This window comes from Giraffa tippelskirchi, chromosome 9 (assembly GCF_054371585.1).
Source record: "Giraffa tippelskirchi isolate mGirTip1 chromosome 9, T2T-mGirTip1v1.2.pri, whole genome shotgun sequence".
Taxonomy (NCBI): domain Eukaryota; kingdom Metazoa; phylum Chordata; class Mammalia; order Artiodactyla; family Giraffidae; genus Giraffa; species Giraffa tippelskirchi.
In genome coordinates this window covers 89,805,415-89,821,646 of record NC_137283.1, presented here as the reverse complement: position 1 = coordinate 89,821,646, position 16,232 = coordinate 89,805,415, and the positions used below count along the sequence as shown (strand labels likewise).

General features: G+C 38.3%; 1 protein-coding gene across 3 annotated transcripts in view; it reads right to left on the bottom strand.

The window, feature by feature from the left end:
• LOC145521646 (uncharacterized) overlaps positions 1–16,232 on the bottom strand; it is a 352,473-nt gene that overhangs the window by 147,209 nt on the left and 189,032 nt on the right. For all 3 annotated transcript variants that reach the window (XM_081530417.1, XM_081530418.1, XM_081530419.1), the window contains exons 3-4: positions 15,243–15,322; positions 10,490–10,607 (exon numbers count right to left, since the gene is read on the bottom strand). In XM_081530417.1, the coding sequence (XP_081386543.1) occupies positions 10,490–10,607; positions 15,243–15,322 (198 nt within the window). The remainder of the gene's footprint in view (positions 1–10,489; positions 10,608–15,242; positions 15,323–16,232) is intronic.

The window sequence follows — 16,232 nt, the reverse complement described above, 5'->3', positions numbered from 1 at the left end:
TGGATTTGGTTTATGTACCTTTTTCTCCCTCTAGAATGCAAGATACCTGGAGGGCAGAAACCAGGACTCATAACTATGTATCTCTTCCAGCATCTAGCATAATACCTTGTGCAAATATAGAATCTCAAGAATACTGGTTACAGTGATTAAATTAAAATTACAAAAAAGCAAAACCCAAATACAGAAGGAAAAGGGGAAGAAAATATTTATTAAAAAGTAAAAATGGAAAACTTGTGAATAGACTATGACATTACAAATGAATCAATTTTCCTAAGTAAAAGAAATGATTTTACAATGTTTGAATGCACTATCTTGAGAAAATAATATGGGATTGGCCAAAAAGTTCATTCCGGTTTCTTCCTGGTAGAAAAACCCAAACGAACATTTTGGCCAACCCAATACAACACCCAGGGAAATATTTAGGGAAAAGCAGAGATGACGATTTTCTTATAAGACTGACAGGTGACACCTCTTGAAGGAATTTCATCTTTCAAATTTCAAAGAGGTATATTTCACTGCACACACGAAAATGGCTACGTTCATTTCTAAGGGCTGTGTATGGGTGGGCATCACATAATAATTTCACGATTTATTTAGCATAGTGCTTTGACCTTAAGCAAGTACGAATAATTCCTCAGCATTGCTGTCCTTCTTAAGCATAAATCTATAAAGTAGGCCTCAATGAATCGCATCTTGGAGCATAAGAAAATAATATAGTAAAAAAAGACAGTCATACATAGAGCTTATCCTTGTTGATATGTGAAATAAATATCTTGCCAAACAGTAACAAGGTTTCCAGTGAAAAATACTATGTTGAAATGATTGTGAATTTTAAGCTTGTACAAATTCTGGTTTTTAAGCATAAAAACACACATTCCATCCCGTGGTCTTCTAGTGATAAACACTTCTGAGGTCACCACTTTTACTCAGTGGGCAGAACTATTTCTCAACATGTTCTAGTCTAGATTTGAACTGTTTACATTTTCTCTTACATTGCTTTCTGTAGTGCAGAAAATGAAGTATAATATTCATTTGTTTTTGCTACAGCAGACATGTCCTTCCAATCGAGCTCTCTCCACGGGCACCACTGACAAAGAGAAGCAAAATCCAGGCCTTGCTTTATCTTATGGCTTCCACATGGAGATTGTTCAGTCTAACTCATCTACTCAAAGCACATCTGATGAGTAGTCAACCTCCCTCCTTGACAGTTTATTACTGGTCTCTGTAAATTGGAGGCTATAAATCTGACAGCAGCGTTACAACCTCTGAATTGAATGTATAATTTAATTTGTAAACTCATGCTCTCCATTTCGAGAAATGTAATAAAACCGAGTGTGTGCTGATTTTCTAACATAGATTTGTTTTTCCGTTAGTTTGAGAGTCGACATGGCTTGTCTCTTTGACATGTGAATTCTTAAACCCTAGTTTCTTTAATCTAATAGCTCTTGTCTCTTTCTCCTATTCTTTTTAGTGAGGAATGGCTCTGAAGTTTCTTATTTCAAATTTCATGAAACGTTGATTAATCTCATAGATTTATTTAAGTACTTTTGTTATTAGATATTTTTAAAAGACTCCGAGTGGCAGAAGGGCAGAATTCTGTAATTAATCAGGATTGCCTAGCTCTGTTGCTGCAGTGGCAGTGAATTGGTTCCCAGTAGGAGAGTTAATAGAAAAACATTCAATTTCAAAATGGCCTGGATGCATCAAAGGGATTAAGCTGTAATGCTTTTAATCCCTGTAACTCAAACAAAGAGAAAATTCTCCTGAGCAATGAACTGCATAATGTATTTGTGGGCCAGAGAACGATCAGAGTGGAGCATCAGCTAAACAGTCAGCCCTGTAGCCCAGGATTTCACTGGGCACAGCTAGAGTTACAGCCCAGGGGATTTAGACTTTTGCTTTTAAACTTAGGGTACTGTTACTTTTAAAGCAACAGTGCTTTTAAACTTTTAAAATGGGTACCGTTTTGGAAAGTTCTAGTCTCTGGAGCTCCTAAGCTCTCAAAGACTCGACCAATAAACCTTTAGGTTAAATTTCCAAGTCAGGAATGGCAATTACATGGCACACTGGCTGCACTTCCCTCACCTCCAAGGCCCATGATGACAGGTCTGGCTTTTTCACTTCCTGTCAAGACTACCTCTGAATTGCTTTCTATCTGTATCCCTCTTCCAGGTCTTTTAATTTCCTTGATCATGTTTCTCACAGTTTCCAAACATCTGCTGGACTATGTCAAAGAGCAATATAAGTACAACTCAAAACATATATTTTCTTCAAATAGCCTGTGTTTATTTGGAGTCTTCTGGGTAGTGTTATTTCAATGAAGGTTTTTATCTTGAGAAAATTGTAGATTCACATGCAGTTGTGAGAATAATATCAATATGTAGACATCCATGTGCCCATTTCCTAGTTTCTCCCAAAGGCAGCCTCTGCAGAACTAGAGTACAATATCACAGCCAAGGAGTTGACAGTGACATAGTCAAGATACAGAATCCGCCCATCATCACCAGGATCTCTCCTGTCGCCCTGGAGAGTCCCACCCACTCTGACCTGTCCCCATCCTTCCTTTAAACCTCTGGGAACCACAGACTTGTTCTCCATTTCTATAATTTTGTCATTTAAAGAATGTTATACAAATGGAATCATGCAATATACAACTTTTTTTTTTTTTCTGACTTTTTCCACAGAGCATAATTCTCTGGAGAGTCATCCAAGTTGTTTTGCAGAGCAATAGCTTGTTTTTTATTGCTTCATGGTATGGATACACTTTTGTTTCTTTAATCATTCATCTGCTGAAGGACTTCTGGGTTGTTTCCTGTTTGGAGCTTTCACAAACAAAGCTGCTATAAAAATTTGTGTATAGGTTTTTGCAAACAAGCCTTTTTTCTCTGTGAAAAAAAAAAAAAAATGTACCCAGAGTACAACACAGTAGTTGCAAGGTTTAATTTTTTTAAAGAAAACTCCAAGCCTTTGCAGAATGGTTGAAGGATTTTACATTCAGAGCAGCCATGAAAGAGACCTAGTTTCTCTGAATTCTCGTCAGCATTTGATATTGTCACTATTTTTTATTTTTGTTATTCCCATAGCTGCGAAGTGATATCTTATTGTGGTTTTAATTTGTATTTCCCTAGTGGCAGATGACATTAAAAAGCTTTTTTCATGTACTTATTTGCCATCTGTATATTCTCCTTGGTAAAATATCTCTTCATGTCTTCTGCCCATTTTTTAATGGGATCATTTGGATTTTTGTGGGTGAATTTTAAGAGTTGTTATATAGTTTAGATACTGGTCCTATGTCAGATATGGGTTTGCAAGTATTTCCTCCCAGTCTGTAGCCTGTCTTTTCATACTCTTCACAGAGTCTTGTGTGGAGCAAAAGTTTTTAATTTTGAGAAGTACATGTTAGCAATTTAAAAAAATAGATTGCTTGGTGTCAAATCTAAGAATTCTTTCCCTAGCCCTAAATCCTGAAAACTTTCTCCTGCTCTTTGGTGGTTTTTTTTTTTCCTAAAATTTTTATAGTTTCATGTTTATGTTTAAGGGTGTGATCTCATTTTGTTTGATTTTTGTATAAGGTGTAAGACTTAGGACTAAGTCCCCCTCCTCTGCTTTCTTCCTCCCTCGCCTACCCCAACTATCTCTTTTTCTTTCTCTCTTTCTTTCTACCTGTGCTGGGCTATGCCCACTTGTTCAGCTGTGTCTGATTCTTTGCGACACCATGGACTGTAGCCCACCAGGCTCCTCTGTCTATGGAATTTTCCAGACAAGAATACTGGAGTGGGTTTCCATGTCCTTCTCCAGGGGATCTTTCTGACCCAGGGGTCAAACTGCATCTCCTGCACTGGCAGGCGGGTTCTTTACCAATGAGTCACCTGGAAAGCCCTTCTTTCTGCCTATGGATTCCCAATTACTTCAATTGGAAAAACTATTATTCATCTATTGATTGATTTTGTGCCTTTGTCAAAAATCAATTTGGTGTACTTGTGAGGGTCTATTTCTGGGTTCTGTTCTAATGATCTGTGTATCTGTCTCTGTACAAATACCACAGGATTGATTACTCTAGTTATGTAATTAAGTCTTGAAAATGGCTAGCCTGGTTCCTCCTACTTTATTCTTCTCCTTTAAAATCATTCCAGTTCCTTTGCCTGTCCACATAAATTTTAAAATTCTTTTGTCTAAATTTACAAAAGAGTGTTGCTAGAATTTTGTTAGGGATGACATTAAACTTATATGTCAATTTTGGAGGGCATTAACAATTACATTTAGTTTTCTAATTCATCAACATGGACCTCATTTATTTAAAGTTTTGATTTCTTTCATCAGCATTGTGTAGTTTTCAGTATATAAATCCTATACATGGATTGCTGGATTTATACCTGAGTATTTCATTTTTCGAGCAATTGTAAATCATACTGTGTTTTTAACTTAGGGGTCCATGTGTTCTTCGTGCGTGCTAAGTCACTTCATTTGTGTCTGACTCTTTGTGACCCTGTAGCCACATGAACTGTAGCCTGCCAGGCTCCTCTGTCTATGGGATTCTCCAAGCAATACTGGAGTGGTTGCCATGCCCTCTTCTAGGGGATCTTCTCGACCCAGGGATCGAACTCATGTCTCCTGGAGCTCCTGCTTTGCAGCCAGATTCTTTATGGCTGAGCCATTGGGGAAGCCCATGTGTTCTTTACCAGTAGACAGAAATAAAATTGATTTTTGTATGTTTGCCTTGTATCTTGTGACCTTGCTAGATTCAGTAGTTCTTGTAGTGTTTTGGGTAGATTTTACTTCTTATTCTCAATATATATACATTTTATTTCTTCCTCTTGCCTTATTGCACTGACTAGAACTTCCAGCACTATGTTGAGTAAGAACAGTGAGAGTGGACATTCTGGCCTTGTTACTTATATTAGGGGAAAAGCATTCAGTCTTTTGCCATTAGCTATAAGTTTTTTGTAGATGCTTTTATCAATCTGCTTCCCCTGTGGCCCAGGCGATAAAGCATCTGCCCACAATGCAGGAGACACAGGAGATGAGGGTCTGATCCCTGGGTCAGGAAGACCCCCTGGAGGAAGAGATGGCAGCCTACTCCAGCATTCTTGCCTGGAGAATTCCATGGACAGAGAAGCCTGGTGGGCTACAGTCCATGGAATGGAAAAGAGTCAGACACAACTGAACACTCTTGCAGGGTCTTAGTGAACTGAGGAAGCTCTCTTCTACTTCTATTTTCATGAGTTTTTTAAAAAATTAGGAATAGGTGTTATATTTTGCTTTTTTATGCATCAGTTGATATGATTATATGATCTTTATTCTTTGGCCTGTTAATATGGGAGAGTACAGTGATAGATTTTTGAATATTAATAAGACCTGCATCCATGGAATATATTTCAATTATAGAGTGTAATTCTTTTTGTATGTTGTTGAATTCTATTTGCTAATATTTTGTTAAGTATTTTTGCATCTATATTCACTAGTGACATTAGTCTGTAGGGCTTTTTTTTTTTGGTACTGTTTTTGTATGGTTTTTGGTATCAAGGTTACATTAGTTTCATAAATTGAATTGGGAAGTATTTCCTTCTCTTTCATTTTCTGCAAGAGATTGTGTAGAATTTATTTTGATTCACATATAAATATATATATATATATATATATATATATATATATTCTTGAAAGAATTCTCCAATGAACATACCTACATCTAGGCATGGGGATTTCCTTTTTAGATAGTTTTAAAATTAGGAATCCAGGTTCCTCTGTCTTTTAATTAGTGTATTTATATTATATTTAATATAATTATTAATTAATATAATTATTGATATGTTAGAACTTAAGTCTGCCATCTCATTTTTTTTTGGTTTTCTGTATGTTCTCTCAAGTTTTCATTTCTCTTTTTCTTGGATTTTTGTGTATTAATTGAATATTTTTTTAGAATTCCACTTTTATTCTAAATAAAATGGAACTTTATTTTACTTAATTTAAAAAGAAACATTTCATAGAACTTAAAAAAAACCTTTTCATATAATTCTAGGTGTTCTATTATATACATATAACATTATAGCCTACTAATATTGTCATTTTACCAGTTTGGGTAAAATATAAAATCCTTTCCTCTATAATTGTCTTAAATATTTCCTTTACATTCACTTAGAAGTATATCATACAGTGTTAAAACTTAGGCATTGGCCATGGAGCTAATTTAGAAAATTCAAAAAGAAAAAGTGTATTTTTAAATTCATATTTCTGCTCATTGTACTCTTCCCCTCCTTTCTGATGTTCTTTCTAAGGTCTAAGCTTCTTTCTTTTATTATTTCCTTTCTTCTTAGACAAATTTACTTAGCTATACTTTTAGGATAGGTCTGCTGATAACAAACTCTATTTTCCTTTATCTGAGAATGTCTATTTTTTGTTTATTCCTGAAGGTTATTTTCTCCTGGGCATAGGATTCAAGGTTGACAATTATTTTCATTCAGCACTTCAAAAATATTGTGTCACTTAAAGTCTAATTATGATGGTTTTAGGGTGGATTCTTTCGCTTTATTCTGTTTATGGTTTGTTAAGCTTCTTGAATCTGCCAGTTTATGTCCCTTGTCAAATTTGGGAACTTGTCACCCACTTGGAGTACTTTTGCAGCACCACCCTCTTCCTTCTCCTGTTTCAGGATTCTAACGACATAAATGTTGGATATTTTTTTATAGTTTCATTGGCCCTGAATCTCTTTTGTAGTTTATTTATTTTTTTGTTGGGGGGGTTGTTTGGTGTTTTGTTTGTTTATTTTTGTTTTTTTAAAGGATATTTTCTCTTGGTTGGCCATATTGGGTGATTTCTATTGTTCTATCTTCTTGTTCACTGGTTCTTTCCTCTGTCCCCTCTATTTTTCTGTTGAGCACATCTACTGAACTTTTTAATTTCAATTATTATATTTTTTTATTTCTAAAATTTACATTTGGTTCTTTTTTGTATCTCCTATTTCTTTGCTGAGACTTTCTGTGTCTTTGCTGAGGTTTTCTATTTTTTCATTTGTTTCAAGCATATTTGTAATTGCTAACTGCATTTTTATCACAATTGCTTTAAAATCTTTGTCAGGTACTTCTAACATCCGTGTGTTCTTGGTGTTGGCATCCACTAATATTTCAAGATTTAGTCTGAGATCTTTTTGGTTATTGTTACGTTGAGTAGTTTTTGTTTGAGCTTCCCAGTTGGCTCAGTGATAAAGAATCTGCCTGCAACGTAGGAGACTCAGGTTCGATCCCTGGACTCGGGAGATCCCCTGGAGAAGGAAATGGCAACCCACTCCAGTATTCTTGCCTAGGAAATCCCATGGACAGAGGAGCCTGGCAGGCTACAGTCAATGGGGTCACAAGAGTCAAATATGACTTAGCAACTAAACTACTACCTACTACATGTTGAGTAGTTTTTTACTGGAACTTGGACATTTTGGGAATTATGTTGTGAAACTCTGATCTTACATAGTCATTTAATTTTAGGTGGTTGTGTTTAAGTGTTTCTTTGCTTTTGTGACACTACTCCAGCAGGGAATCTTACTTTGTTGCCATTATGTGAAGGTATAAGTCCAGGTTTCCCACTCCTCCTTTCTTGAAATTGGGGAGAAGGAGCCTCCTTGTTACTTCTGGATGGAGAGGGGAGTTTTAGATTCCCATGTGGTTTCCAGTGGCAACTCCCTGTATTGTTAACCCTTGGTGGTTTTGTTACCCCTGGAAAGATCTGAGTCTCCATGAAGGCTCCTCTGATACTGCCCCACTGGAATAGGAGTACTTCATTCTTCTAGGTGAGGGTGGCAGTCCACACTTCCCACATGGTCTCCATGGACACTGTGTGGGCTCAAGGGCTTATTACTACCAGGTGAGGATGAAAACTCCAACGCCATATTGAGCCTTCTCTGACAACATCCTGGTGAGGGTGTTGAGGTGTCGTGTTACAGCTTCCTGAGACTGGAAGCCTAGGCTCCTCTTAGCTTTCACTAGCATGTGTAGGTGGTACTGCAGGTTTTTTCTGATGTTTGGCTGGAAAAGAGCAGATGTGTAAATGTTTTTTTTCTTTATAGCTTCTTTCCTTCCTTCCTTCCTTTCTTCTCTCTTATGATCCTTTGACTAGAGAGAGAGAGAAAGCCCGGGAGGGATATTTTATCTGAACCCACATGCACTTCGGGATTGTTGAACTTTCCAGCTTTGTCTGGAAAGAAAATCCAGAGAACTCACTGCTGTGTTAATCCTTGTGTCCTAATTCCCACTGCCAATCTGCCATCTTCTCTTCACCCTGCAGAGGTTTCTTATGGTTATTTTGTATGTAATATCCATGGTTTTTAGTTGTTCTCAGTGGGAGGAATGGCAGAAAGACATATATACTCCATCTTCCCAGAAGTGGACATCCAGGTCTATCCTTTTATTTACTAGAAGAGTTTAGAAAATATCCTGGGGTGTTTTCAAGCAAAGTGATTATTAGGTATAGAATTCGAGAATGTTTAAAATGCCTAGAGGCCACAGACAACATTTGAAAATAATCCAGTTTTCACAATTGCATCAAGAAAGTTACTGCTATGTTAGAAAACAGGAACATCTAGCTTCCCCCTGGAAACAAAAGTTGTACCATCACTCCTTGTATGCTGGTCATCTGCACGCTTGTTCACTGGTTCTGAGACGCATCCTAGATACGGACTAGAATTTTTTGTCCTGGTTTTTGCAGAGACCCACTGTGTGTTGAGACACTCCAATGCCTTCTCTGGCTCATAGCACTGAGGGTTATAATAAAACTATTTACACAAAGTTGTTTATGACTTCTAATATTACTCTTCTGTAATATTTGCATTTTGAAAGAGAGATACCACAAAAAGACTAATCTTCAGCAAAAGAGTGGACCTTATTCAATAATATGCTTTCCAACAGCAGTATGTCAAATTTTCTGAGAAGGCAGAGAAAAAATTTACTAGAATTCTTCAAATTGCAAACAATTGGTAACCACTTTATGACTTTATGTTAAGACTAGCCCTGTATAGTGATGTGTGTATTTCCTACAGAGGTGAATATTACTGAATATCTTTACTTTCTATATACATTCATGAAGACTTTCTACAGGAAAAGTGTATATGTAAGGATATAAGTATGCTATACTCTGCTTGATCAAAAAAATCTGGTTTACAGCATAAGAAGAGATTAGTCTTGTAGGGGATCATATTGGCCAGACTCTCCTGGTTCTAAAGAGTTGCTTCTCCCCATGGAAGCTCAGCATAGCCATTAAGAGTGTGGTTCTAGGTTCGGGGAGGCCTGGTCACTGCCTTTTACTGGAGGAATTGTCTCAATGACTTTCTGAACCCCAGTTTTCTCCTTGTAAAGTAGACACAATAATATTATCTATCTTGTATAAGATAATTCATGTAAAGTGCATCACAAATGTAGGTCCAGACACGTGGCACAGACTCAATATGTGTTAGGCTCATGTGTGCTCAATCAATTCAGTTGTGTCTGACCCTTTGTGACACAGGCTCCTCTGTCCATGGGATTCTCCAGGCAAGAATACCGGAGTGGGTTGCCATGCCCTCCTCCAGGAAATCTTACCAACCCAGGGATCAATCTTGTGTCTTCTGTGTCTCCTGAATTGCAGGGAGACTCTTTACTCACTGAACCACCTGGGAAGTGCTAGGTATTAGGAATTAAAATCTTTGAATTAATAAGGTAGCCTCCCTTTAACAGGCACACGTGTAGTTCTGGGGACCTGCATCAGTGTTGCATTTTCTTCTTGAAAAATTCTCTATAGAAATGAGAGGCTAGGAATCTTAGGCAATGTCAAAGAAGCTTGTGATCCCATGAGGGCCAAGTCCACCTGCCTGTGTACCATTACATCTTAACTTCTCTGTAGATTGGACTAGAATATACACACCCTTTATATCTTTGAAAACTCTGAAACTTCCACAAATAAAATGTCTTGCATCTCTCTTCTAATCACATTGTCATTGCTTCAGGCCATTTTAAAATGAGAGATGTGTACTAAGCATGAATCAAAACACATTGTGGGTCAACTTCCCTGTTGTTCCACTGGTTAGGAATCCACCTTGCAATGCAGTGGATACAAGTTTGATCCCAGGTCGGGGAACTAAGATCTCACATGCCAAGGAGCAACTAATCCCACACAGTACAATACTGAGCCCTCATGTCACAACTAGAGAGTCTGTGCATTGCAACAAAAGATCCTGCAGGACACAAAGAAAATCTTGCATGCCTCAACTAGGACCTGATACAGTCAGAATAAACAAATAAATAAACAAAACAAAGAGATTACTACTACTATCTTCAAAAAGAAAAAAACAACAACCAAACCCACAACACATGGAAGGTGGGCAGTGGAAAAGATGCCTGGATGGCAAGAATTTTCCTTGAATTGGTTATTTTATAAACATGAGCCAGTTTGCTAAAATGCTAGTTGTGTTTGGAAGTAAAGCAAGTTTATTGCATTAGCTATACACTATGATTACAAGAAAAGGTATGCCTACCTTTTAATGTCTCCATTGCCAAATCCTTGATAACAGATAAACTTTGACATGGTCTCAGCAACCTGAGTTAATCCAGGCTTCAACGGCAATAACATGGCTGTTTCATTCAAATCTAGAACTGTGATAAAACCAAAAAATAATTGAGCGTGTGCAGGACTTTGTAAGGCCTAAGAGTGAAGGCTGACTTATTGCATCACCTCTGGACCTCACGTTAATAGTGAAGAGTGCAGTGAGACCCATCTGTGAGAAGCCCTTCAACTACACTTAACTTGGCCTGAGTCTCTCAGGATTCATTAGGTGCCCAGGAATTTCCTGGTGTGTATTTTGTGACCTCAGATAGCTGAGCCCAGCATAGCATATACTATTTCAAAGACACTAAAGAGCTGTTAAGTTGAATTTAATGTAGTTGAGTTAAATGGAAGAGAAATCAAGGTTTAAAAGCTCACTTCCTCTGGAAGAAGCAGAAACAAAGGGAATCAGCACTTTGAGGGAACTTATCATTTACCAAGAGGAAGGAGCAGTATTTTGTTGGCAGGATAACGTTATGGCAAAGAACAGAGACAGATAAGGAATTTGTACTTGTCATCGCCCCAAACCTGGACCACTTAGTGAGAGAATTAACATGACTCCAGCAAGGTGATTCTTTTAGCCTTTGAGTATTAGTCACCCACGTCGACTTTGACTCTTCACGACCCCTTGGACGATAGCCTGCCAGGCTCCTCTGTCCATGAAATTCTCCAGGTAAGAATACTGGAGTGGGTTGCCATTCCCTTCTCCAGGGAATCTTCCCAACTCAGGGATCTAACCCAGGTCTCCTGCATTGCAGGTAGATTCTTTACTGTATGAATCACATCTTTACCCTTTGAGGGGAGAAGCAAGATACAGGAGGCCGAGCTGCAGAAGAAGTAAATGAGCCTTCATTGAGCACCTACTGTATGACCAACAACATGCTCATCAGTTTACACAGATTCTAATTGCATTTCTTCAGCACCTCTCAAGTCAAGATTTGAAGTGCTATGATATCCCATAGTACCCGCAGCCCTAGAAAGCATCAATGTCTACTAGAATAGTATGCTATTTTCCTAAAGAATATGTATTTTAATAGTAATCAAAGAGGTGGAGTAAAGGCGTGAGGCCACAAACTCTTACTGAGCAATGTCTCACCTATCTGTCTGTCTATGTATCTATGCATCTGTCATCTATCTTTTCTTCTGTCCATCCATCTATCTGTCATCTATTTATCTAGAGAGAAGCAGAGATAGAAGAGAGAGAGAACTCAGGGTGTTAGTATCCTCAGTCAGTGGGGTTTAATGTCATTCACTCACACTGGTGATCTTACCATCTTCCCCTGAGGGTACTATCTGATGGAAAATGGTATGTAATGAAAAACAACTGTGATATATTGTACTGACTGAAAGTAGATGCTGATTATATGTACTTAACTTTATCTTCCTTTGTCATCCTGCCCGCCTTTTTTCCTTCTCCTCGTCACACGCCCATGGTTACTTTTACAAAGTTGATGTGAGTACAGTCTAGCCTCCTTAGGCTATTCAAATGTCAAAAATATTGAGGCTTTGTTTTCCCTTTAGTCATCATGCAGATGCTATCACTGGGATGGTGGCCAGGTACTTTGTTGAGTGTAAAGTGTATGAGCATCTACAGAAATTACATTTATGGCAGTGTATATCATTTTCAACTTTTTAGGCCACCAGCCCTAAAATGACTGAGTTGGTTATCTATATGTTGACAATCCTGGAGCTCAGAGGGAGCCCTTTGTTAAGGTTCCAGGCCTACCACTTCACAACATTCAGAAATACCCTCCTGGGGATTTCCCTGGTGGTCCAGCATTTAAGACTTCGCCTTTCAAGGCAGGGGGTTTGGGTTTGATCCCTGTTTGGGGAGCTGAGATGCCACATGCCTCACAGCCAAAAACCAAAAACATGAAGCAGAAGCCATATTGTCATAAATTCAATAAAGACTTAAAAAGAAAAAAGAAAAGAAAAAAAGAAGCACCCTCCTGGACCTGGAGAGCCCTGTCTCCACAGACACTGGCCGTGTGGTAGCTACATGGCAGAGAGAGGTTCTCAGGCCTGTTGTATCTTTTCTTACACCTTTCTCCTAGAATTATCTAAGTCAAGCCATGCCATTATCTGCAGGTTCTCCTTCTGTTGGCTTCCTTCCCATCACCCTTTTTGTATAGTAGCAGGATCCTCCAAAAGATGAGAGCTCCTTGTTGGCCAGACCATGTTTTATTCTTCTTGGTCTCCCCAGCACCTAACATAGGCCTGGCTCACACTAGATGCTTAATAAAATGAGTGCATGAATGAATGAGAGAAGGGGTGACATACACTTTTTATGAATTAGAAGATAATCTTTTATCTTAGACACAGCCCTTAGATCCATAAGGGAACCCTTTCATTTTAGAATTACTATAATGTTCCTAATTTGGAGGCATATTTGGCCCTACAGTTCAGACCATTTCCTGCCTTGTTTTACTGTTTTGAACCAATAGAGACATGGAAGCCTTTTCATATGCTTATGAAGTCACCTGACTCATTCACCTTTTTGTAGGTGTAACCATTAACCCTTCCTAATCCCCAGTCTTTCTCTTCTGCAAGTTCTCTGACTTATCACCTTCTCTACTTAAAGTGTATAGGCTTCTTTAGTGGCTCAGACAGTAAAGAAACTGCCTGAAATGTAGAAGACCTGGGTTCAATCCCTGAGTTGGGAAGATCCCCTGGAGAAGGAAATGGCAACCCACTCCAGTATTCTTGCCTAGAGAATCCCATGGACAAAGGAGCCTGGCAGGCTACAATCCATGGGGTCTCAAAGAGTCAGACACAACTGAGCAACTAATACTTTCTACTCAAAATGTGGCTTTTAACCCTGAATATGTTCCTTTGGTGTGGCCTGACCAATGACTTTAATATTCTTATTTTCTTCATCTGTCTGCCATTCTGCTCCCTACTGAGCTCCAGGTACCCAGGAAATGCAGCAGGAGGTTCTCTCAGCCACATACGCTTCCTTCCTTGTGTGATCATGCTTCTGTCCTGAAGCCCTTCTTAATCGTCCTCCTGTGATAAGCTAGTCAAGAGGAAACTTGAGCACGTCGTGTCCTTCTCACTCTCAAAAACAGGTCCAAGGGGTCTCACACAGAACCAGCCAGCATTCTCTCCTGGGTCTCAACCCTCTTCTCTACCTAAAGTCAACAACACTTTCTAATAAAAAGGAATCCCCCAACTCCAAATGTGCATTTCTACAAAAGCACCTTCCCTGGTGGCTCAGATGGTAAAGGATCCACCTGCCATGCGGGAGACCTGGGTTTGATCCCCGGGCTGGGAAGATCCCCTGGCAAAGGAAATAGCAACCCATTCCAGTATTCTTGCCTGGAGAATTCCATGGACAGAAGAGCTTGGTGGGCTATAATCCATGGGGTCACAAAGCGTCAGACATGACTGAGCAACTAACACTTTCACTTTTCACACAATCACCACCCCTGGGAGAAATGAAACTAAGAGATGACAAAAGTATTGATCATCTCTTTATTCCTTTTGACAAGATAGCCATCATCTTTCCTTAATCCCACCATATTTTATACTGTCTTGACCCCAGAACTGGGGCAGAGAAAAGAAAATGAGAGATTGCCTTAACTGTTCCGATATTTTTAGTATTTCTTCCTTATTTCTCCTTCCCTTGAGCCATATGATGCTTTATACCCCTAGAGTGAGAAATACATAGTAGAATGGGTATCATCTCTGGCATTTATTTGGTCATTTAATGCCTATAAACATAAGCTAAGACTGCATTGGTTTCTTCATCCACCTTGAGACAGCGCAGGTTCTTACTGAACTTCTGCTCACGAAATATCCCCCTTTTTATGCTTGTGCAATTACCATTTGAAGCACACATTAAGGATTCAAATTTATCCTCTTACTTAATACAGCTTGCTAATAATTAAAGTCTTGGATTTGACTCTGTCAACAGTTTGGATTTAATTGGTAAACAAAGTTTAAATTTTTATTTGACACAAGTTGTTGAGAAGTGTTTATGGAAAAAAAAAATCCCTCCAGCCCATTTTATTCTATTTGTTTATACTTTGTTAGTAATGGCTAATATTATTGCTTTGGATCAGATTGTATACAGTACAACTACTTTATTGAAGTTATGTTTTCTTTGTGAGTACAATGCAGTTTTTATGAGTTTTAAGCTTGTGTTTAAAAAAAAAAAAAGAGGTACAGATCTTCCTCGACTTAGATGGGGTTGTTGTTTAGTCACTAAGTTGTGTCTGACATTTTTACGACCTCATGGACTGTAGCCTGCCAGGCTCCTCTGTCCATGGAATTTCCCAGGCAAGAATACTGCCATAGATTGCCATTTCCTTCTCCTGGGCATCTTCCTGACCCAGGGATAGAACCCACATCTCCTGCATTGCAGGGGGTTCTTTACTGCTGAGCCACCAGGGAAGCCCCTTAGATGGGGTTATGTCCTGATAAATCCATCGTAAGTTGAAAATATCATAACTTGAAAATGTATTCAATACATTTACCTTATGGAACATCAGTGCTTAGCCTAGTCTATCTTAAATAAGCTCAGAACACTTACATTAGGCTACAGTTGGGCAGAATCATCTAACACAAAGCCTATTTTATAATAAAGTGTTGATTATCTCCTATAATTTATTGAACACTGTACTAACATGAAAAATAGAATACATTATGGGTACAGAATGGCTGTGAGTGCATTAGTTACTTACCCTGGTGAAACCTCAGTTGACTGGGAGCTGTGGCTCTCTGCCCAGCATCAGGAGAAAGGATCATATTGCATATTGCAAACCTGGGAAAAAAATAAAAATTCAAACTATAGTTTCTACTGAAAGCATATTGCATTTACACCATCGTAGTTGGAAAATCATTAAGTTAAACCACCACAAGTTGGGGACCATGTGAGCTTTATTTTGGCTGCAGAGTTTGATATATATCTACTTTCTAATCCTTTTGAGTAAGTTTGTCCAGATCATTTTTATCTTTGGTGTTTAATTTTTATTGTTTGCTTAATTAAACTGTCAAAAAACTGGTAAGTTCTATTATTACAGTAAAATCCTATTTCTATTGATTGGAATTTCTAATAGTTTTTGATTTATATATTTTATTCTTAACTATTAGACTCATAGAGTTTTGGGACTAGCATATATTTCATATAAATTGTTCCTTTATTGGTAAAATTGCCCTCTTAATGTTTTTTTTTCCTTGAATTCTAATTTCTTACAGCAGTATTGTAAGCATTAGTTGTTTGTTATTTGCCCTTAACTGATGCATTTTTTAACTATCCTTTTACCTAAAATAGATAGCACTTTTGATGACTATCTCCTATAAATTTGAGTTTAGATTTTTTTACTCTTTGAGATTATTTTTTAATAAGAAGTTTAAACAATTAACATTTTTTGTCATAGTTCAGTTCAGTTCAGTCACTCAGTCATGTCCGACTCTTTGCAACCCCATGAATTGCAGCACGCCAGGCCTCTCTGTCCATCACCAACTCCCGGAGTCTACCCAAACCCGTGTCCATCGAGTTGGTGATGCCATCCAACCATCTCATCCTCTGTTGTCCCCTTCTCCTCCTGCCCCCAATCCTACCCAGCATTAGGGTCTTTTCCAATGAGTCATCTCTTCACATGAGGTGGCCAAAGTATTGGAGTTTCAGCTGCAACATCAGTCCTTCCAATGAACAACCAGGAATGATCTCC